We start from the raw sequence: 24,087 nt of genomic DNA, 5'->3' as shown, positions 1-24,087 counted from the left end.
AAAATATTTATTTCAATTAATTAATGGGATAAATGATAAGGAGACTTGTAACTGAAACAATTATTTTATTACAAACACTGAAATAAGTACAAAATACTCAAAAATCTTATGTAAACTTAATAGATTGGCACAATTTTTAAAAACAATTATTAACTATATAAATTATAAAATTAGCATGACAAAATGGAGATCGTCCAAGCTCGAGTAGGCAGTACTGCATCTAGTTAAAAAAATTTTTTTACCTTGTATAAAACTCAAAATATACAAATTTTTCAATCACGAAGATTCGTTACAAAATATAAATTTTGTTTATTTAAATAAATATAGAGAATGATGAGTTTCATGTCCAACAAGCAATTTTTGTAACTTATTGCATGAAATTTTAAGTTTTTTTAGACCAAGGTCTAAAGCATTTAAAAATAATAATAGTAGATAGAAACTTATTGGAAAAAAGGAAGAATATAATGGAAATGAAAAGATAAATACTTTACTGGCGACCTGTGGTCGGGAAATTGAAGGGGTGAGTTTTTAAAGATAAAAAACGATTTATCTCGATTTCCGACGGAAAAACAAGACTTATAGAATAAAGTTGAATAGCAAAGTTGTAGGTGACAAAAAGATCTACAACTTTTGTATTTGCACTTGTTTCACATAACCTCAAAATTTATGTAGAAAATTCAAAAAACCAAGTTTTTGGTTTTTAACCTTTATCTTTCACAAAAAAACAATTTTTTATCACGAAATTTGGTGAAAACTTACCTTTTTATGTCCCATATAAACTGTAATTTATTTGATAATGATATTTTATTTGTTGGAGAAAGTAACTGTGCAAAGACTAGAGATTGGTCAGCAAACTCAACGAATATGAATCCGATTGAGCACGGGTGAAAGAATAATACTTGGAAGACCTAACCCACTCATTAGGAGCTGATTAGAGCGGTTAAAGAATAATGAAACACTATTCTACGACTGCTAATTAATGATTCAATTTTTTCAATACCGCAGCGGGTTAATTCATTATTTCAGAATAGATGAGGCCATAACGTGTATCAAAATTGTTTTTTATTGAATTTATTTATCAAAAAGGCAGTTTTGTTGAAATCTATAGGCAATCAAGTTAAAACAATTTCTACTAGGCCGTTCAAATAAATGTATGGAAAATAGGGAAGACAAGGGTAGTTACGCCCAATTCAAAAAACAAACTTTCTTATTTGATACTGGAAGTAAAAACTATTTTTTTTTCTCAAAAAGGCAGTTTCGTTAATGTTTATCAACATTCCAAATTGAAAAATTCCTTAGTTAAAACAACTTCTACTGGAAGATGTTGGTTATTCCCTCCTTTTTACGCTCTACACCAAGTTACTTAAATCAATGTTTAGCTAGTAATGGAAAGTAGCGGGTGGGTAATGTCCAATTCATATAATAGTTTTTCTCATTTCCCACTGAAATTCAAACTATTTTTTTTTAGTAAAAATGCAGTTTTGTTGAGTTTTATCCAACATATAAATCCAAAAATTTCTCAGTTCAAACAATCTATTAATTGAAATCATTTGTACTATATCACTTTAGTTTTTATTGCATTTCCTTCACTTCGATTAATTTATATCCTCGATGTAATTAATAACCTAATAATTACTATTAAAACAATTATGCACCAATGATATTGATCTTAGGCTATGGGCCTAAAATGTCTGCACATTGTACTTTATATATATATATATATATATATATATATATATATATATATATATATATATATATATATATAGTGTCATTATTTATGCCCAAACATCATGACCATTGTTTTAAATAATAAAAATTATATTACAAGGGTATAACAAAGGCAACGACGAAGCGGATTCACTCGCCAGACTGGGTTCGGCGAGTGGACCCACCAATGGGCCCAGAACCCCTTCTTGGTGTGGCCAAAAGCGCTGTCATCGCGTCTCTCAACAGACACCGTTCGTCTCTCACTAAACCACTGCTCCAGCTAAATAGGCGTGAAATCAGACTAGTGACCGGACTTCTAACCGGACACTGCTGTCTAAGACGTCACCTTCACACCATGGGCATCACGGATGATCCGGTGTGCCGCTGGTGCATGGAGGAGGACGAAATTGCAGACCACGTTATCTGTGAGTGCCCTGCGGTTTAAACACCTGGGCAAACTCCACAACCTGCCTAATAGCATCAAAGGGTTCAAGCCAAGGCGCCTGATCGTCAAGCAGGGCATGACGGGCTTGTCTGAAGGTCTATGTGCTCAACGGCTTCAACGTCCGCCCACACCTTTGAACTATGAACTGTTACAAGGGCATCCCAAAAATTAAATAAGTTCGTTTTTTTGAATAAAAATTGATATTTTTTTTGTTCAATTCAATTTTACAGAAAAAAGTTTCGAAACATAACCTCAAACTACCACATATAGAATGAAGAAATTTTTTGTTCGTTTAAAAATTGGCAGAAATGATAATATGTTATCATACCAAGCAGATACTGTATATATAAAAAAATCAAAATATGATCGAGTTGCTCGACCCAAATTTGTAATCTAATATAAATAGCCTAAAAATAATATATATTTAAAAATGTATGTACATGATGAATTTTAAAATATAAATATCGAGAGAAGAAGACTTTTTACGAGTGGACCCACTCATAAGATCATCTCACCTCTTCATATTCCTCGTATTTCAAACGAGCATATTTTAACAATATCCTATAATAAAATTACATTAATTCAGTCTGGTATCTCTATAGAAATAATTGGTACAATTGGTTTCATCAAATCGGCCCTTTTCACAATTTTTTCCTTAAAGTCCGGTTGAGATTCCAATTCTACGCCGTTTGTGCGTCGCTCGCTGTGATAAGCTATATTAGCGTATTCTTGTAGTAACGGACAAGCTCCTAATACGAAGGAACAAAAATCTTTCCGCATGCCAAACCACCCTAAAAAATCAAATTTTTTAGAAAAAATTAATTCCTCTAAGTTATTGGTCCACAGAAGATTTATTTTTGAAAATAAATTTGAGAATTCTCTTCGAGGAATTTTATAATCGATATTCAACTCATTCAAGTATAGTCTATTTTATGTACAAAAGAGTAATAAAACTAATTTCTAATGTAAAACTTTGTCATTTTAAATATTATTTCTAAATATTTCCTGAAATTTTCATAAACGTTCCAGATCTAATTCAAGTTTTCAGGCTTTTATTGGTCTTCTATTATCATAGGTTGGAACACCAACACTCATAATTACACTGTCTGAAGCGTGTTTCGATAACCAAATTATCATCTTCAGAGACTGAAGATAAACTGAAACCTATTAACTTGACTCAACTGTTTTATACTAAATTTTCCCGCGAAAAATAATTACCTTGGGAAAACCTCCATGGCGGGAAACTTCACATTTATTCCTTGACTACTTAACTATAGAGGGGGCTGTAAGGAATTGGCCCTTTGTCCACATTTAAGCTATTGTTACATTTGGCAATTTCAGTGCTTTCAAATGCATCCAACAATTCATTTTTGGATACATTTTTTTAAAAAAATCTTGACAGAATTTAAAAAAAATTAACCAAAATGTGTCCAATAATTAATTCCTTACAGCTTTATGTGAAGTTTACCGCCTAGGAGGTTTTCCCGCTGGAATTTTTTTTTGGCGGGAGAAGGTTTATTGGTGGGAAAATTCAAGTTAATAGGTTTTAGTTTATCTTCAGTCTCTGAAGACGACAACTTGGTTAACGAAACGTGTAATTGTGAGTGTTGGTGTAGTGGTTTTCCCGCTGGAAGCTGTAATATAATCCGTTCTTCAGATATGCCCAACTGTCATTCCCAATTACCACCCAGTACTCATTACTATGAAAATGATAATTATTAGATTTCCTCGGGAGTTATTGAAAAAAATATATTCTAAAGTATACTCACATTTATTTCCACCTTTGGCACTGAAAGACATTAATATAAGTGTAATAAAAGATATGAAAAGGGGGCTAACAACTGCTGTATAAGATAAACGAATATCATCATCTAGTTTGTCTGCTAACAAAACCTAAAAATATATGAATAAAATAATTCACTCTTGATTGATAAATTATGATGCGTACAAACAAAATAATCGAGTTTTAATGGCTCAAAATCACCAAGGTACGGAACTGGGTTTGCTAACAATTTAATGCAATAAATCTTTACTTTACTGAGAAAAGAAAATTATTAGAATACTACAACTAACCTGTTTTGAGTGTACTTGAAACAATACCATTTATAGTCCAGTGAACAAAGGTAAAAATATGGTATCACCACCACCTTGCGTGAAAATTTGGAATTGAGTTGTTCAAATTATAAGAGGTGGAGACTACCCCTTATTGTCAAAATTCAATAAAATAGAAATTAAAAAAACATTTGTAGGATCAAAATAAAGAAGCAAGCTGTTCATTATAATTATTTTTATTATATGCATGTTTGGAAGTTGACTTGGAAGTATATCAGGAAAAAAAATGAACCGCAAAAGAAATTTGTCAATGGAGGAGGCAGTCTAGCATTGACTCTCCTAAATGAAGTATATTCAATGCGATATGTTGCTGAAAACATAATTTCAACATCAGACGCATAGAAAAGCGACTTAATGAAACGTGTTCGTACCATTCGTAGACCAGAACAACCTAACCTAACCAAAGTGTACTAACTCTAATATATTCCAAGTTTTCAAGCACTTATGTATTCATCGTGTGGGGCTGAAATTATGTACAATATAAAAATATGTGCAAAAGTATAACAATAATAAAAATTACTTACATTAATTAGTTAGGAATTGTGGCGTTTGTAAGTTTCTTTGATTCTTTTAAAAAACATTAAATTCATCGATTTCAAAGAGCAAAATTCAAATTGACGCTTGATAGAAATATTGAGGTTACTATAAAAATCTTTGTTAATTTTCATTAGTTAAATTTTTATAGATTAGGCTAGGTTGTGAATGATGTTGAATATTGATTTGTTAGTTAATAAATGACATTAAATATCAATAGGCTAGGTCGTTATGGTTGGAGCTGGATATTTATTAGTTCGAATATGAATCAAATCAAATTTTACAGGTTAAGTCGTTATGAACGAATTTAAATTTCATAGGTTAGGTCGATGACGTTGAATTTCTTTTATAGAATTTGTTTTTTCAAAATCTAAAAAAAGATAAGGTTATTTGAATCAGTTTCTAAAAATTATATATATATATATATATATATATATATATATATATATATATATATATATATATATATACATATTATGTCAATCATAAAAGACATGTGTCGCTAATGAACACCTATCAGGATATAAGTTGCTATCGCTTTTGTGTGAGGTTATCCGATTGGTGAGTGAACTTTTCGGCCTACCAATGTACTTTTTGTCACAATTTAAACAAGAAATATTTGGATAGCGTATTATTACCTAATATTTCATTAAAATAAAATCATAAACACTCAAAAATAAAAGAAGTAATATTATATATCAAGTGCCTTTTACTGATTGTGACGCTATCTACATAGGGCAGACATCTCAGTATTTAGAAAATAAACTACAAAGTCATCAATACGATACAACAAATGAAACTGCATCAAAAACATTATAAAGATTCCATAATCCTTGAAACGAAATCATTATATTTTGAAGTTTTTTTTTAGCATAAAACCAATCTTGAAATTAGCTACCTTGGTGATTTCGAGCCTAATCTATATTTTGGCTAAACGTCAAAAACACTTTTTTTCAATAAATTTCCAATTTTATTTCACTCACCTGAAAAACTAGAATTGGTATCACCAAAAAAGTGTAACCTACAGCAGAATGAACACTGCTTCTTCTTTGTTGGGCACTAACTTCCGGAGTTCTTAATAAAATGGCAGCGAATATTATGGTGTATAAAACCCCAACCTAAAAAGCATTATAAACGATAATTTATTTATATCAGTTTCGATGAAACCTGTACATTTACCAGAGAAAGACACATAACAATCCACAATGGAACAAAAACGACCTCCCAAGACCACGATATAAACCCATCCAATCTTAAGGCAAGAAAGATAAATTGTAATACATTGACAGCACAAAATAGCTCAAGCTGAAACAAATAGTTATTCATTCACAAACTTGTTTTCGGGGCTATGAATTACTTACTTCGAATGATCTGTCGTGCTTCACGGCCCATATACAGACTGCTATACTAACAATTGATATAAAAATTAAAGGAATAAATACCAAAATCCACAAATGTCTTGATGACTCAAGTTTGTCACATACTAACAGCTCAAACATCAATAATATCAAGTGCAATGCTAGAGATATTAACATTGACTTATAATGAATATAAGCTTCACCTTCTAATCTAGAAGTTATCAAATAAAAACTTAGTAAAATTTATAATAGCGTATTTGCATGATTTGAGAAAAAAAATAGTTTATATACAAACAACATGTATTACATATTTGTTTTTAATTCTTTGATCGATATTTATAGAAAAAAATTATTGAAAATTGAAAATTTTGAAGGTAGTTTCAACATTTCAGTGTTACATATTTGTTTTCAATTCTTTGATTGATATTTATAGAGAGAAAAATTATTAAAAATTAGAAAATTTTGTAGGTAGTTTCAACATTTCAATGTTACATATTTGTTTTTAATTCTTTGATAGACATTTATAGATAAAAATTATTAAAAATTAAAAAAAATTTGTAGGCAGTTTCAACATTTCAGTGAGGCCGCCATATTGCGTGACGTCATAGTTATAAAATAATCTCTCGGTTATTCCAAAATAAACTTTCATTAATCTGAAAAATGATATATAAATCGTGTTTAGTACCAGGATGTAAAAATAACACCTGATGACGCCAAAAAATTGGTCGTAAGAGCTTAACCTATAAAGAGTTTATTCACTTTATTCTTATATAAATTTTTGTTTACTTATATGTAAGTAATAAATAAAAACTGTATTATAACAGCACACGCTACGTTGCCGGCAACGAAACGATAACCTCCCGATCATCAAGCAGACAACTGCTCAATACTTTTATTGAACCTATGATGTTTCAACTGTAAACCAAGGAAAATCGTTTTCTTATGTATTTGAAAATTTTAAATTTTCGCGATTTTCAATTAAATATTTAGATACTATTTTTTCACATTTAATTAAATATTTTGATTTCTGACATTATTACATATGAAGAACTTATAAAATAAACAAAAAAATAAATATTTTTAAAAAATGCAAGTACCCTATTAATCAAAAACTTCATAGAATAAAAAAAAATTAAACTCTTTGAAGAGAGTTAACTCTAAAACCACAATTTTAGTAACCAATAAATATGGTCACCAATTAATTACACTGGTCTGCACATATTTTGGGATGAGGTAATTTTAGATAGTTAAGCTCAGTTTTTTAAAACTACAATCATATGAAGAAAACATAGTGGGAGACTACTAATATGGGTTCAGACCAGAATGATCCACAATAAACCCAATTCACACAGCAGACACTTGTTTCTCAAACTTTTTTGTTTCAAAGACCATTTTTGAAATTTTGCTAGATCCTGCTGATCAGCTACATTAATACCAATTTCCAAATCAGGAAAAAAAGTGAAGATAAAAAATATCTATGGAAAATTGCTGAGTTTCAACAGCGAATTAACAGTTTTCGAGGAAAAAAAGGTTAGAATTGATTTTTTATTGTCTATATTGACTGGACTATTTATACATTCTTTGGGTTAATTTGCTCGTGAGTGTTAAATAATCTAACATCTATAATGTCTTAATGTGGCTTACATCCAGTGATGTAACCTCTTATACCTCATATTAGGTCTGTTGGCCAACTTTTTTCCAATCTTTTCGCGTTTCATGGCGTTAACTCCTCTAGTAGTGGATTTGGGTGGGTTTCTATAGTTTTATGATGTTGTGATGATTGGACAACTTCTTGTACAGTGAGCACTCCCAGTTCCACGTAAATGGTGTGAATTGTTATATATCTAGAGACCTACAACCAGTTTGATGTAGTTTCCGGTCATCACGAGATGTTCTTCAGACTGCTTAGTTGATATGATTATGAATCTTTTGGATTGCCTTAGGCTTGGAATGTTCCACCAGTTAGACTCCATCTGAATTTTTAATCATCTGCTCAGTTTTCTATTATTGTGGCATCTCATGAGGCTACAGTAGAGCTTTGGTCCCAGGTATGGTGTCGCTGCCTCTTTGTAGGCCAGCAGATTGAGAACTTGATGAGAGATACAGAATTTGCAAAGGTAATGGCAGATAAAGAGGAAAAATGTGTGGAGTGCTTTTGAAGAAGCTGTACATAAATTTCTTGGAAATTACAAAGACCCAAACTAGTTTGAAATCATTGAAAATGTGCTGAAAAAATTCCTTTTTTTACCTTCCCATTTGGACAATTTTCTGGAAAATCTTGGTGGCGTTAGTAAAGGGGGGGATATGAGAAATTTCATTAAACTATTTTCAAGAGATGGAAAAAAGATTTCAAGGGCGCTGAGACATACAAGTGCTGGTAATTACTATTGGAAATCAACGAGAAATCTTTCAGTGAAATATGACAGAACAAACACCAAGAGAAGTTTTAGTCAACAAAGAAAACATTATTTAAAGAATTGTGAAAAATAAATAAACATTACTAACAGTTTTTGTATGAATATTTTGTTTATTTTTGAATTTTTTTCCTTATTTTGAAAAATAATCTTGTGATACAAAAAAAACTAAAGCCGATTTGAAATCAGAAATTGCTAGAAAACAATTAGAAATTTTTAATCAACTCACAAAATGTTAATAAATGCAGGTCTGTGTTATTAAATCACAAACTAATTAGTTGGTGATAGATGTTTTTAGTTCTATTTCAAGTACTATTTATACTATACTAAAAAATTACATACTTTTGACGAAATAAAAAAATAAGTCGTCATATTTATGTATACTTATTATCACGGGTTAAAGCCAGATTTCAAATACGCCTAGTTACCTGAAATGTGGATATCTCCACCAGACATAGCTCCCTACAGTCGCTCCAGTTATAACTAAAACTTTCCACACCCAAATCGGTGTGAAAACGGTCCAGAATGACCAGGATACGTAGTTATCTAATTTTAATGAAAATAGAATTGTAAACACTAAAAGACAAGTGTGTACAACGAACTTGCTAAAAAAAATATGTTTTAAATAATGTATTATGCTATATAAAAGTAATTTCAACATGTTGCATAAGAATTTACCTTGGATTAAAATCTTGAAACAATGTTTGTAAGTTCATTTTATATTTTATTTATTTTCATAGTTTCTGTATACATTTTTGTAGACATCTGAAGTCAGGGTCATGCATTTTTTGACATTTTGTCATATGGTTTTAACTATTTTTGGGACACTTCATCCATAAAACTATCAACTCTTCCGACTTCGCTAAAACTGTGAGAACAACGTAATAAAATGTGGATATTCTATTATGGTTTTCTATATCTTCCCATAATCCATATATCATCAATGTAATTTTTATTAACTTCAAATTTCAAATTATAATTTATAATACTACATGTCATAATCGTCAAAATTTAAAACGTTTCTATTCTCTGATTTTCATTTATCTATGGTCCCATATTCCTTTGACACTTGTCAAATGATTCTAAATCGTATTTGACAATTCGGTAATATTTTAATTTTTTAGATACGTGTAAATTTATAGTTTATATTTTCAAAATATAAATGATGTTTGTTACAATATGTTATGAAACGCACGCATATTTTTATTACCTTTTGTAAATAATGTATAAACCATAAGTAAACTTTTCATTTATACATAGTTTAGTTTATATTATTTAAGTGAAATCATGGAGGAAACATCTGTGTTACTAGGATTAGTATTTGTTATGTTGATTGGATCCTTCATAGCAGGATCTATACCATTATTCTTCACATTTTCGGAGGTATTATATATTTGAATACTTCGATTAGTTTAAAATATCGACTTTATTATTCAACATATTTTTTTTTAGGACAAATTAAAAAAGATTACAGTATTTGGAGCAGGTCTGCTAGTGGGAACTGCTTTAGCCGTTATTATTCCTGAGGGAGTAAGATCATTAGTTTCAGAAAATCCCCATTATCACAGTTCACAAGAACCTGAAACAGATCATAAAGATCCTCTTTCCGTTATTGGCATAAGTCTTGTATTGGGCTTTATTTTTATGCTGTTAGTGGATCAGGTATGTAATTTTGTCATATATGTGTTTGTTAGACAAATTGATTACACTTTTAGCCAAATTATTAGACACACTATAAGATTTTATAGAAAATGTATCATGTATTATTTTTTATGAGATACAATGTATATTTACCATATTATCAACCACACAAACATCTGTAACTCTAATAACACACCATATTATAGAAAAAATATGTATTTATTGATTATCAAACAAAAATGAAGAATATGTAATGAAAAATTAATGTTTTCTTGAACCACCTGTAACTACTTTATTTTAATTCTGTACTGCATGGTTTCAATGCATCTGAAGAGTATAATTCCACAAAAGAATGATCTTTTATAAGAGCTGGGTTTTGTTTGTAATCACATTAGCCAAATGTCTTTTAATCAGCTCTCACATATTTCCAATTGGGTATTGGGGGGATTGCTAAGCCAATCTAATTAAGAGGATTACTATGTTCTGCTAAAAAGCTTCTATAGACCTTAGTGAGAGGCAGGGAGCTCCATTTTGCACAAAAATGAATGGTTTCCCATTTAGAACTATTCTTTGAGCTGAGGAATCAACTGATTTTATAAGACATCTTTGTATTGATCTTGCAATTTACCTCATACAAACATCTAGTACCCTTGCTGATGAATCATGATTTCTGTAGGATGTTTAATAGGCTGAACAACACAATCAGGTTTTGTCAGAACACACAAACAGCTTTATTCTGCTTTCATCGTTAAAACAAACCTGTCAAAAATAGAAGTACAATTCGAAAATCTCTGCAAATCTTACATCATTGCATAGAAAATGATATTGAATGTATGACTAGTGATAAAATTACCTATCTCTTTATCACGTTATTGTTTGGCTCACATCAGAAACTTGGCTTTGCATTGCAGCTGTTAACTTGAGCTTCCTGGTAGGATGGTAGGCTTTAAAATCTATTTCTGTTAATTTTTGCCAATAGTACGCTAGGTAACATTTATGTTAGCATCTTGGAGTTTCGATTTTAAAATTTTTGTAGCAGACAAATTTTCTTTAAACATCTTTTTTACCTTAAAGTGCCACATGCTGGTTTTTATTTGGGCTCAAATTGTCTTCTATCTCATTTTCTTCTTTACACTAGCTTCAGAATCCGAACTTTTAGCTTTAGCAAGGTTACAGATCACCTATTTTACATATACTGCACTTATTTAAATATTTCACTTACAAAAAACATCTAAATATGTAATGTACAACTTTGAAACAAATAAAACAAGGGCACAATGTCACAAACTGAGAAACGCTGCTTTGAACTGGCTGAAAGTAGTTTCCACTTGTTTACGTCTGTGTTTCCATTAGTTCACATGGTGTTGTCATATATTGAAACTAAATACAAATAGGAAGTATATAACAAATCTCCTGAATAAAAATTTATTGAATCTATGTTTAAATATAATACAACTCACAACACTAGTGCTGCTTTATTGAGAATATGTATTTCGTTAAAATTGAGACAGAAATGTGTATATAATAAACATATTTCAATGGTTAGAGGTTCCAATAAAATGAAGTAGGTGTTTTAATTTAAGATCCTTTAATAGTCTAAATAATTTATTAATATGATATTATGTTATAAATGAATTGTATTAAAAGTTGCTTGCTTCCAGATATCCCAGAGTAAAAATGAAAATCTGAATCCATCTGAACGAAATAGTACAGCAACAATAGGTTTAGTGGTTCATGCAGCTGCTGATGGGGTTGCACTCGGTGCCGCAGCTACAACTAGTCATGCAGATGTTGAAATAATTGTGTTTTTAGCTATTATGTTGCACAAAGCACCGGCAGCCTTTGGACTCGTTAGTTTTCTTTTACACGAAGGCATGGAAAGGTATATTAAACAAAATTTATATACTTTGTTCAAAACTTTAGAAAATAGTCTTCAACTACCCACTGAATGAATTGAATATTGTTTTGTTGCAGGCAAAGGATACGTAAACACTTGCTGATATTTTCATTATCCGCTCCTGTCCTAACGTGTGTTACTTACTTTGGAATAGGACAAAAACAAAAAGAAACACTGAGTTCTTTGAATGGAACAGGTAAACTGCTTTTTAAGGTTGTTATAATTTTTTTATTAATATACAGTACCTACAATCTACTCTTTAAGAAGAGTCTTCAGTCTCTGAAGACGAAAACTTGGTTTTCGAAACGCGCGTCAAACGGTGTAATTGTGACTATTGGTGTAAACAGTGTGTTCAATATGAATATCACTAACGGTTCCAGAAATTCCAACTAAACTAAAACATTTATTAAATATGTTCCATATCTGTGTGTGGGAGACTTTTTTTCAATATTGTTACGAACGCGTCTCCGCCCTGGAGCCAGTCCTGACACCAATGTAATATTTTTCTTCTTTATTTATACGATTTCTATTCGTGGGGTGAATTACTAGACACTGTCTCTTACGTTCTTAATTTATATAAATACTATACACTACACTTAAGTAATTTATATAATCACTTATCACTATCACTTAACTAACTTGAATATTTTATTCAGATTCTTTGCTAATTCGGTCTGTTCACTACGACTATTTATTATAAACTAACTAAACTGCGTTACAGAAACTCCTTATATATTCCAAAAGAATTCGGAAAACTTTTAGAAAATAAAGAAAGAAAACAAATAAATAGACTTTCTTATAAATTATACAAAAGAAACAATGTAAATAAACCGCCTGCTACAATAAAAACTTACATAAAACAAATATCAAACGAATTCTGTGGTTTATAAAAAGTATGCCAAAAGCACTGCGCGCCTTTGCCGAATTATAGAATTCTATCTAAAGAGAGGGTAATGTTACGTATGCGTTACCACCCTGAAGTCGGTCCTGTGTAGATGTAGAGGAATTCTAAAATTAGACGAAGGCGCGTGGCGCCTTTTATATACGTTGGATATATCCGCAATTCGTTCGATGTTTGATTTTATTGTAGCAGGAGGTTTATTTACATTAGTTCTTTTGAATAATTTCTAGGAAGGTCTGTTTATTTTTTTATTCTCTATTTTCTAGAAATTCTGAGAACTCTTTTGTGGGTATTAAATTATATACCAATCGTCCAAAAACTCATTCACTATTATAAGATGGGTCGCTGTGGGATTGTTATCGATTCAAATCCAATTAATTTGAACAAAAACCTTGAAACTGTTTTTTGAATGTACATATCGTAAATTTGAAACACAATACTATTTATATAAAATTGGTTTTCCACATGAAAGTATGTGTGATATATTTTTTTTTCGTTTTACAGGTATAGCCATGCTGTTTTCAGCAGGAACTTTTTTATATGTAGCTACTGTTCACGTTTTAGCAGACATAACTCAGGGTCACAGTCACGGTTACGATAAGCTGCCTCAAATAGAAAATTCGAAATTATCATCTGTAGGTCCACGGTTGAGAGTTATCGAATTATTATTTCTAATTGCAGGATGTCTGTTTCCAATATTATTATCAATTGGTCATCACCATTAAAAACTTTTTTTACATACAATATATTATATTCCACGACTTTGTATAGTTTTCGTGACAAGGAAATTGTCACTGAAGTATATCTAATTATTTATAATACGTTTTTAATAAATAGTAAAAACAATTTACATAATATTATTTGGTAAACCGAATGATTGAAATCTCTTATGGATAGAATCCTTTTGACACAAACAGTTTCCTCTAAATATGACAAGGATACGTCAAATAGTTTTTGGGAATCATAATTTCAGAACTTTCAAACACCCTGTAACTCGTTGGTGTATTTCGGAGAGGGATAGGGACATTTTTGAGGTTTCAAAAATGGCCCTGATATAGCAAATTTTTTTCCTCTGCAGGGTTGAGATCGTGAAGGATTATGGTATAGAGCAGGGATGGGGAAACTTTTTTCTTTGTGTGCCAATTTTTGCTAACAAAATATATGGCGGGCCAAGTTGAGACATTTCATTATTTACTAAAATAAAAATATTGCCATAAATTTTTTGAAATACTAATTTATTGTGTAATATTTAAAAATAACATTTAATTAATTGAACTTTAATTAGCTGCGAAGTAGAAAGTTGAGTGGCGCTGGTCTTTGTGGGAACATGTGACATGTGGAACTGTTTTTGTTTCTGCATGACTTCATCATAAGCCGGCTCCATTTGTGATGCTGAAATTTTTAACAATGAAAAAAGGAGGTCATCTGAAAGCCTATTACGAAAACAATTTTTTCATTATTGAAAACGTTTGTTCGCACAAATAGCTTGTACCAAACATAGTCATTATTTTCTGGGCGTGGAAAACTATATTTGGGTATTGTGTCCGGGATAAGGACTTATAAAATTCCAATTTGCTGGTGTTCAAAAATAGTTGCCTCAAATGGGTAGTACGTTCGACGACAATCGGACTTACGGGTTTTATGCCCTACGGGTACTGCCTTTACTGCCAATTCATGAGAATGTAATTTCTGATAAAAAGAAAATTGTCCTTAACTTTTGTTTGCTGGTCGCGGGCCGGAGATGGCCCGCGGGCCGTAGTTTTCCCATCCCTGGTCTAGAGGGTAGTGTGATATCGGTGTGTTCTTATTGCAAGTTAACGTGGACACGGGATGGTTGACGACTACTTCCATAACCTAACTGCACTGAATAAGCAAAGAATTTCAGTTATTTTAAAATAACAATTCATGAAAGAGGTTCAATAAATTTCTACTTTGAGAAAATTTTAAAATTCGAAAATAAACTTTATATTTATTATTTTTCTTCCTACTTCTTTTCTAGAACTCTTGCCCTTTCGAGCATTAGAGTATAGGGATTTTAGTTTTCGTTCTCATTTTATCCAATTTTTCTTCTCTTTCCGATTCTTTTCTACTTCATTTATTTGCTGTATTGTTTTCTTCTTTATTCCTCCTTCCTGTGCTATTTGTTGCAGCCAAGGAGATCTTCGTAGGCCGAAGCGGAGGTTAAAAAAGTTTCCTCTTGGGTTTAGAGTGGCAATCCAGGGAATGAGAAGAATGTCTTTGGCTGTGGAATTTTTTTATTCGATGGTGTGAAACACGTATCGCGATTGTAGATCATTTGGACCACCCTGAAATGGAGTTATGTCAATATTGACATAGCCCTGTAACTCGATGAATGGAAATATTTTATTCAGTTAAATCCTGGTATTTTAAACTCAAGATATAACAGTTGAAACCCCTGTATAAAACAAATACTCAGCTAACGCTAAAAAACGAATCAACCGTTGTTAAAAATATCAAATTAGGTAAAAAATATACTTTTTAACGAATATTTTTGTCATTTTTCCATTATTCTATATATCTCAACAATTTATTAATACTAATCAATAAATTATAAACGCCTTATCTGTTTTTTATTATTAAAATCCGTTGTCAAATCCCGAGTCCATTCTCCTGTTTTTCTGTCAAGGACATACATAAAATAACCTTTTGAAATCTTTACTTCACAATCACCACTCGTATACACTTTTTTTTTCATCATACTTAAATAAGTAATTTTCAAAAATAACCGTAAAATCTGCATTTCGTCAATTCTATTATTTTGAAAATAAAAAAAAAACATTTTCTATGTACGTTTTTTTCTCTAATAATTATGAAGATTCATAAATTTATTTTAATTTTTTAAAATTTCTAGCATATGTGTGCTGCCACCTATTATAGAAAACTGCAATTTAACATTTTTCGGAATAAATAACTGCTGGATGAAATTTTTCACTATGTATTTTTTCTATTCACTTGTAGATGGCGGTGGAACCGAAATATTTTGAACGTAGTAACGACATTCCGATATGTACAACTAAGCTTATATATATGGGAACGACAGTGAAAGACGATGGTTTGCTGTGTCGTTGATCATTTCATTTTTGAAAACTAGTTTTTCATTAGAACTGGCTGGCGTTGGACAGTTTTGTTGTCCGCCATTGTTGTGTTGTGAGTGGCCATATTTGTTCGACCATCTTTTATAAACAAAATAGCAGCCATTGTGATGGCGGACCATCAAAATATCATGTGCGAAGTCGAAATTCAACCGGACATCCAAGAATGCGTTGAAATTGAGACTATTCCCGTAGATATGAGCGATGGTTGTGAAACAATCGTAGAATGCGGAGAACATATGATGTCAATGCAATCTTTAGAAGGTAGAGATCTGGGCAGAGACATTATTTTAGAAGCACAAGAAGAAATTATAGATGATTCCGGCGACCCCTTAAATATTTACGACGTACCAGTTCCCGATTCTTCCGATTTATACGTTGAATCTTCGCCGGGACCTTCTAAACGAAAAAAGACTGTAAAAAATCGTGGTGTTCTTTCTCGACGTGAAAATGAAATTTTGCTCAGTGATATGCACGTTGAAACAAAACCCCGGAAATGGGAACAAAAACAAGTTCAAATAAAAACAATGGAAGGTGAATTTTCTGTAACTATGTGGGCATCAGGTGCTAGTGACGGTAAGTCTTGTTAATCATTTTTGCAAATTTTTCACTGAATTTCTCACGTCCGAATTGATTTAGAACTTCAAGGTCACTATGTAAGCACTATCGATTGTTTAAAACTGCTTCATTTATTAACTGAATCTCTGAAATATCATAGATAACGAAGTTGACGAAGATTCGCTTTTGTTTTGATTTGTAGCAGCCATCTCTTATAAACTAGAATCTGCCATACTTTTAAATGGCCGATGGAAATCGTAATGGTGGGATAGTATGGCGGAATTTAAATTAAAATATCAATTTAACGATAATAATTACTAAATATACGATAGTATTGAAATTTTACATATATATATGATAAAAAATCGGAATAATATCCTTGATCCAGAGATATTTTTAATTATCTGATCTAGTTTGACAGGGCTTGTGTCAAATTTTATAATATAAGGAATGTCCCTAAGATTGATCATTTACGTAAAACTTATTATTTGGATATCTATAATATAAAATCTTCGGTCTTAGTTAATAACATTTTCCATTATTTAACACCTACTCGTAAAATTTGGTAACATTTTTTTATTTACATACCTAATTGTTCTAGTTCCCTGAAAATTAAGATGAATAAATCTATATCTACATATATTTCTCATTATCAAACCTTATACATAGTTTACAATGTATTAAACTAAAAAAATAATCACCATTCAATTTATCACAAAAGTAATTATTAGTTGTCGAAAAGTTAATTTTGTTACTTTAGCTGATTTCCCAAGAACGACGTTGATGCTAAATTTACATCAAAAATGTACAAATTTCTCAAAATTGCGTTTAGAGAGCCTGACGTATATTTTTTAATTACCTTCGCAATAATTTGATATATATTATATTGTTTGTGTATTTTGGTATTTACCATGGATAGGATGATAAAAACAATAAAAGAGAATGAACTGGAGACAATAATTGGGCACAGTAAAAATGGAAGGATTAGTGTATGCAGACGATATAGTAATAGTAGCAGATACATAGAGACCTGAGAATGCAAAACAATTGAAGTAAATCAAAAAAGAACATGGAGAATATTTAATAATACAATGAAAAAGAATAGATAGAGTGACCACTTTTGAATACCATGGAATCGTTTTCACCGAATATGGAAAAATAGATATAGAGATAGCAAATCAATTATACTATGCTCTAAATAAGACAATTTTCGGGAAAAAATAAATAGACGAGGACATATTAATAAAGTTATACAACAAAGTACCTATGTTAATATATGGAAGTGAAACTTGAGTAATGAACACACAGACACAGAGTAAGAAACAAAACTAGTAAGGACGTATAAAGAGAAGAATATCACCAAGCCTAATAAGAAAAGTGACAGCATCAAAAGAAAATATTAGAAAAGTATGAAAGGACGATCCAGGAAAACTTGGCTACAAGTGGCACAGAAAGGAGGTAGACAAAGGAAAACAATACAGCAAAGGACCAGAACAAGTGGAAAATATTCTAGAAAATAATTATTTTGCTATAGTAGACAATTATAATAGCAGAATCCATAAACCCTGTGGATATTCTTTAAAAAATGTCACCCATGTGAAGTTATCCACGGATTTCTACCACCAATATTTTTTTACAAAATATACCAAATTTTTGCAAAAAAATGTCAATAGTGGAAACATATAATGATATAATAGACTACATAATTTTACACCAAAAATTAAAGATTAAGTGGATAAAACATTTTTAGATATTTTCTATATATTTGAGACCCGCCTTGGTTAATTTTTTTTAATTATTCCCTAGCAACGGCGTGAGTTGAGCAATGATTAGGGGATGTTTCGGGGGTGGTATAGTCTCGATATTTTTTTCCTACGTTTTTTATGGCCTTGTTAGTAAATCCTGAAAATTTCGAACAGATCCTCATCTTTTAATAATTTTTTTAATGATTTGCTTATAGCTACGTGAGCGGGGAGATAATAAGGGGATGTTCCGGGGTAGTATGGTCTCACTATTTTTTTTCTACCTTTTTTATGTCCTTGTTGGTCATTTCTGAAGTTTTGTTTAATTTTTTTTTAATTATTCACTATCAGCTGTGTGATGTGTGATGATTAGGTGATGTTCTGGGGGTCATATGGTCACAACAACCACATTTGTCATCAAGCATGAATTAGTTTCAAATTCCCTTGTTGACAACACAAATAATTCTATAATTTCTTATTTGATTGGGACCCGCTATACAAAATTATTTTAAGTAGATATTTGGTTCCATAGTGAGACAGTTGATAACAAATTCCAAATAACTTTTTGGTAACTAATTAGCAAGCAAGTCTTCAGGAAAATTTAATTAATTTTACTGACATCTGACTTTTGAGAATTAGTAAATTTACCTGTAAACCCTACCGTTGATTTCATTGCCTGGAGCTGCTATAAAACTTTAATAATTTTACTTAGTTTGGCAAATGGGGAAACAATAAACTTCTTCAAATCACAAGGACAAGTACATTCAAGGAAAAAAAAACAGTTGTGCAATACCCTCTATTATTTTCTTTCTATCAGTATTAATGAAAAATATTTTATGTATTGTCCAGATGAAGGCTCAAATCCTGAACCAGATCCAGATTATACTGAATATATGACCGGCAAAAAAATCCCCGTTGATGGAATTCCTGGATTAGACCTATCGGACCCAAAACAATTAGCCGAGTTTGCGCGACCTGGTTTGAAGAGTCCAAGAGTTCGAAGGCCGAATCAAGATAATTCAGATAGAACAATAGGTAACTTTATTTTTGATCTATTTTATATTGCATACAATAATATACCTGTTTCGTATTTCAGCATGTCCTCACAAAGGCTGTAATAAAATGTTTAGAGATAATTCGGCAATGAGAAAACACTTACATACACATGGACCTCGTGTACATGTATGTGCAGAGTGTGGAAAAGCTTTTGTAGAATCGAGTAAACTCAAGAGACACCAATTGGTTCATACAGGTGAAAAACCTTTTCAATGTACATTCGAGGGGTGTGGCAAGAGATTCAGTTTAGATTTTAATTTAAGGTAATATTTCTATATTATGGTTATTTATGAGTACATTCATTTTTTACCACAATTATTACAGTAAGCAGATCACACTGGAGATTATTCATAGATTCATCAAAAAGTAGTTTAAAAGCAGTACTATTACACAATAGAAATACAGACCCTTCTATTCCTGTGGGTCATGCAGTCTCTTTGAAATAAATCTACGAAAATCTGAGGCTTGTACTTGATAAAGTATGAAAAATATTCTTGGAAGATCTACGCAGATTTTGAAATTATTGCTATTCTTTTGGGCATGCAACAAGGTTACACCAAGCACCGTTGCTTTTTGTGCTTTGGAATAGTCATTATAGGTAAAGGAAATCATTAAGCTATAAAAGTCTGGCCATCCAGGAGAATTTCATCTGTACTAGTTGAATTAGTTTGTTTGGAATTTCTAATTCTCGTAATATTTGGATGAACTTTTCTCTGTTCACACTATCATAAGCTGTTTTGAAATCAACAAAAAGGATCTGTGTTAGTATCTCATATTCATAACAGCCAGTTCATATGTATTCGTAAATATTTTTGATGAATAAATAAATTAAAATCTTAATGATTGAAAAAAACTATTATTTTCTCATTTTAGGACACATGTGAGGATACACACCGGTGACCGACCGTACGTTTGTCCTTTTGATGGTTGTAATAAGAAATTTGCACAATCGACAAATCTCAAAAGTCACATTTTAACGCACGCCAAAGCTAAGTATGACTAGTTCAAAAAATCAGATAATTACAGATGGTACTTAAAATGTCCATTTTAGATCTAGAAATAACATGCAACGTACTTCAAATAGTATACAAATGATACAACAACCTTACGTACAGGTGGAAGTCGCCGATCCAGATTATATTGTATATGCAGACTAAAACGATATAGGCAAGTAAAATCATTTTGATATACCGTTCCTGGTTAGTTTTTGGGCCAAGAATTCGTAATAATTCTCAGAAGATTTGTCTATCATATTAATTTTTTAGATACTATACATTTCAGGTTAATAAACTTTACATTTGTAAAATGAGAATTAGCTGCCTCGAAAACTAAAAAAACAAAAAGAAATCAGCAGAAAATAAACTCAAAGTGCCTATCTATAACTTGGAATTAAATTGTTTATTATCGTTGAATAAAAATTTAGTTTCATTATATTTTCTATCTGTAGTGTGTTGTTCTAATCGAATATCAAATTCACTGTTATTTTTTTTTATTTTTAGGGTTTATCAACTAGTAATTTAAGAGCTACAAACCCCCCAGTCAAGTGAATGTACCTCCGTTAGGTTAATATTTTTCTAACAATAGTGTGTTATGTTTTACGAGTTGGCGGGACTGTTTTAATTTTTAAAGCCAACTGAAAGAAATTCTCCAAAGCAAGCGTGAAGAATATATAGTGAAGTTATATTTTCACGTGATTATTGGTTATTACGACCAATTATTGTAAATTTACTATTTTATAGTTGAAACCGCACTAATTTTTTACAGTCATTATAAATACGTAAAACATGATAAAGTAAATTGATTAAATTCAATATTGAATCTCCACATACAGTATATTTTGCAGCTCACCTGTACATTATTTTACTATTCATCATTATCTTCTAGTTTTTCATAAGTTGAGTGATATTAAATTTCATTTTCAATTTTCTCCACTTGTATAAACATATTCCATGAAATAGTTTATTGTGAGGTTCAAAATTCAATAAATTTTTTTGTTTGTATGAAATAATTTTTTTAAATCAATTTTCATGCAAACATTTTAGAAAAATATATACCACATTCTAACAAAAAAAATAGATTCTTAATACCTTATCTTAATCTTATGGTACATTATATCAATTATCGAGTTCAGAAAGGGTATTCCTGCTCGTGGAAATTCACGAAACATTTACTTTATGCTCATTTAATTAACAATTAAAACTATTTGCCATTTTTTTGGCTTAAATGTTCTTCTGTGAGTACATAACATCCTTTTGGAAAAAGGGACATACCCTCAATAGGCACTGCTAGAGTATATAATTGAGGACCTTCTTTATAACCAGCAGATTTTATTTTAGAGCAATTTTAGACCATTTCTTTCTGTTGAATCATCATTTTGTTAGGCAGTGTCTGTTATTTAAACTGTGATAATGAAAGTAATTTTTAATCAACTATCTGCTGAATCCGCCAATAGAGAGTGGATTGATGACATTGGAGGTGTCTTTTAGTGAATTGAATATTTTCTTAGGCGAATGCTATTCAAAGGTAGCAAGAGAAATCTACGAAAATATAATATAAATACAATAAACTCCTATTAAAAAAAAATTCTTAGCTCGCCAAATTTGGTTTTGGCGTCGAAAATTGTTCACATCTACAGCGGGCTAGAAACAACAGAATTTTATCAGAATGTGATCAAAACTTTCTTTAGGTGGGTTGTAAAATATACTGAAAATAGCAATTTGTATGGGCGGCATGTGCAAGTAAAAAATATGATCCTCTTACAAAAAGTTGTTGATTATTATATTGTTTTAAAATATATTTATTAAATTATACTAACTGAATATCGGTGATCTGTCAATTGTAGTGCCATATTTATAATTATGAAATAATTAAGATAGCTTAAGATCTTCTAATATCTAGAAAGCCTATTATGAACTAGAATTGGAAGTACTTAACCCTACGTTCCCTTTGACACATTCAGACCGATAGGGTCAGTGAGGAACACATTTAAATTAGTCATTGTTATCACTTTTGTATTTTAAGAGTTCTGAGATCACAGATTTTCTTGAAATTTGGTACAGGTACAGATATGTCAACTAATTTCTGAAATACAGAGCTGTAAAGTTGTCATAAATGGACCTAAACAGGAAACAAAATTATTTGAATTTTGAATGTGGAAATTTTCCTCCTATCTGAGATACAGTCTGGTATTGATGACATTTAACTGCATTTTCAATGCAATTTCCTATGATATGCACTTATCACAAAAAGTGCATATTTTAATATTAATTCCATGAAAAGCTACTAGTATTATCAAACACAAGGGAAAATATTAATCTGGGATGATAAAGGCTATTTACATATTCTTGTAGCCTTGTAGCCTCTGGTTTCTATTTAACGCCAATTGCTTCATTTTGTTGCAAGGTGCGGTTGTAATGTTTTGAAAAGACGATTTATTATCCCCCTTTTTCTTATAAATATGAATACTCTTCATAAAACCAGTATTCGATTGATTTTATTGATTTAGATGTTGAAATCTGAAATTTGTTGGGATTATTTAATTTTTTCTAATTTATTAAAGGTACATTGTTTACAGTATAGGATACCTTGTATAAAGAAGTTGGGATTGCTACAAATTGACGTAAAAATGTGTAAAAAATATGATAAGGATATTTCAATAATTTGAAAATTGAAAGAAAACTCGTGTTAGTAAAAAGGAAAACGAGATGCGAAGAATACCGACGAAATTTATGAGATGTAAGGAAGAACCCCGAGGAAACGATAAAAATCCCAAGATATATCTTTGATATATTAATCAGTATGTTACGATTTGATTGGTGATAAAATCTGCTTCAGTAATTGGTCTACATTGTCTACGAAAAAGTGTAGGCAAGTGGGAGGAATGCATTTAAAAAAATTGTAGCCCCGAAAATATACCGGGTGAAACGTGAATACTGAAGGAATCGAAGCAAGTAGTATAGGACTGGGAGGCGGCGCTTTATTTTTTATATTTTCTATTATATATTACAAGACACTGAAGAAAAATGAAATTTTATGTAGAAATACATATTTAGTTTAGTAATCAAATATGTTTTCCGTACGTGACCGCCCTACAAAAATTTATAAATCGAATTTAAAATTGAAAATATCTTCGATTAGGTCAATAAATATAGGTGAAGGAAATCCAACAAATTTTGATCCAAAAAAATGTTACATGTCCTACCTAGCATTGTAAATATAAATTTGTTTGTACAAGTGACTGACTTAAAATTAAAGGAAATATTTTTATAAATATGGAAATACAGGAAAAACGTTTTTGTTTTAGTCGTTTTCAGTTAGGATTCGTTACTTCATTTTGTGATTGAATTTCAACTATAAATAATATTATTTATGTAACTTAGTTTGTAATTGTAAAATATCAGAAAGGAAATGTACATAAAATAAATAATTTTTCAATTAAATTCAGTTTTTTGTTACTAAATTATTCTTATTTGAAGGACTAGTATCAAATACCGACCGCAGAACTAATATACTGGGATGAGTTTATTTTTCTATTTTAGACTAACAACTCATTGACCATTGCATGAAAACCACTTTGCAGATGATGGACAGATTCATTTTTCTATTT

General features: G+C 30.8%; 3 protein-coding genes across 5 annotated transcripts; 2 read left to right on the top strand and 1 right to left on the bottom strand.

The window, feature by feature from the left end:
• Positions 1-45: 45 nt before the first annotated feature.
• LOC130892784 (transmembrane protein 185B) lies at positions 46-9,580 on the bottom strand. Of its 3 annotated transcripts, none has more exons than XM_057798399.1 (7): positions 9,252-9,580; positions 9,002-9,178; positions 6,163-6,370; positions 5,975-6,106; positions 5,785-5,919; positions 3,925-4,048; positions 46-2,946 (listed from the first exon to the last, which is right to left on the bottom strand). In XM_057798399.1, exons 1-7 carry the CDS (start codon positions 9,287-9,289, stop codon positions 2,738-2,740), a joined length of 1,023 nt encoding a protein of 340 aa, XP_057654382.1. In that variant the 5' UTR covers positions 9,290-9,580; the 3' UTR covers positions 46-2,737. The 3 variants fall into 3 exon arrangements, with proteins under 3 accessions (XP_057654382.1, XP_057654383.1, XP_057654384.1); XM_057798400.1 differs by having other exon boundaries at positions 5,981-6,106; XM_057798401.1 differs by having other exon boundaries at positions 6,163-6,208.
• A 47-nt stretch (positions 9,581-9,627) lies between these two features.
• On the top strand, positions 9,628-13,858 carry LOC130892954 (zinc transporter ZIP9). The gene is made up of 5 exons (XM_057798705.1): positions 9,628-9,956; positions 10,026-10,235; positions 11,876-12,096; positions 12,189-12,307; positions 13,517-13,858. Exons 1-5 carry the CDS (start codon positions 9,861-9,863, stop codon positions 13,735-13,737), a joined length of 867 nt encoding a protein of 288 aa, XP_057654688.1. The 5' UTR covers positions 9,628-9,860; the 3' UTR covers positions 13,738-13,858.
• A 2,293-nt stretch (positions 13,859-16,151) lies between these two features.
• LOC130893444 (transcriptional repressor protein YY1-like) lies at positions 16,152-23,181 on the top strand. The gene is made up of 6 exons (XM_057799573.1): positions 16,152-16,701; positions 19,275-19,460; positions 19,522-19,744; positions 20,355-20,474; positions 20,533-20,648; positions 20,981-23,181. The coding sequence occupies exons 1-5, from the start codon at positions 16,236-16,238 to the stop codon at positions 20,636-20,638; spliced, it is 1,101 nt and encodes a 366-aa protein (XP_057655556.1). The 5' UTR covers positions 16,152-16,235; the 3' UTR covers positions 20,639-20,648; positions 20,981-23,181.
• Positions 23,182-24,087: the final 906 nt, after the last annotated feature.

Source organism: Diorhabda carinulata, chromosome 4 (genome assembly GCF_026250575.1).
Source record: "Diorhabda carinulata isolate Delta chromosome 4, icDioCari1.1, whole genome shotgun sequence".
NCBI classification, from domain to species: Eukaryota; Metazoa; Arthropoda; class Insecta; order Coleoptera; family Chrysomelidae; genus Diorhabda; species Diorhabda carinulata.
The sequence above is the reverse complement of the archived record's forward strand: the minus strand, read 5'-3'. Positions and strand labels throughout refer to the sequence as shown.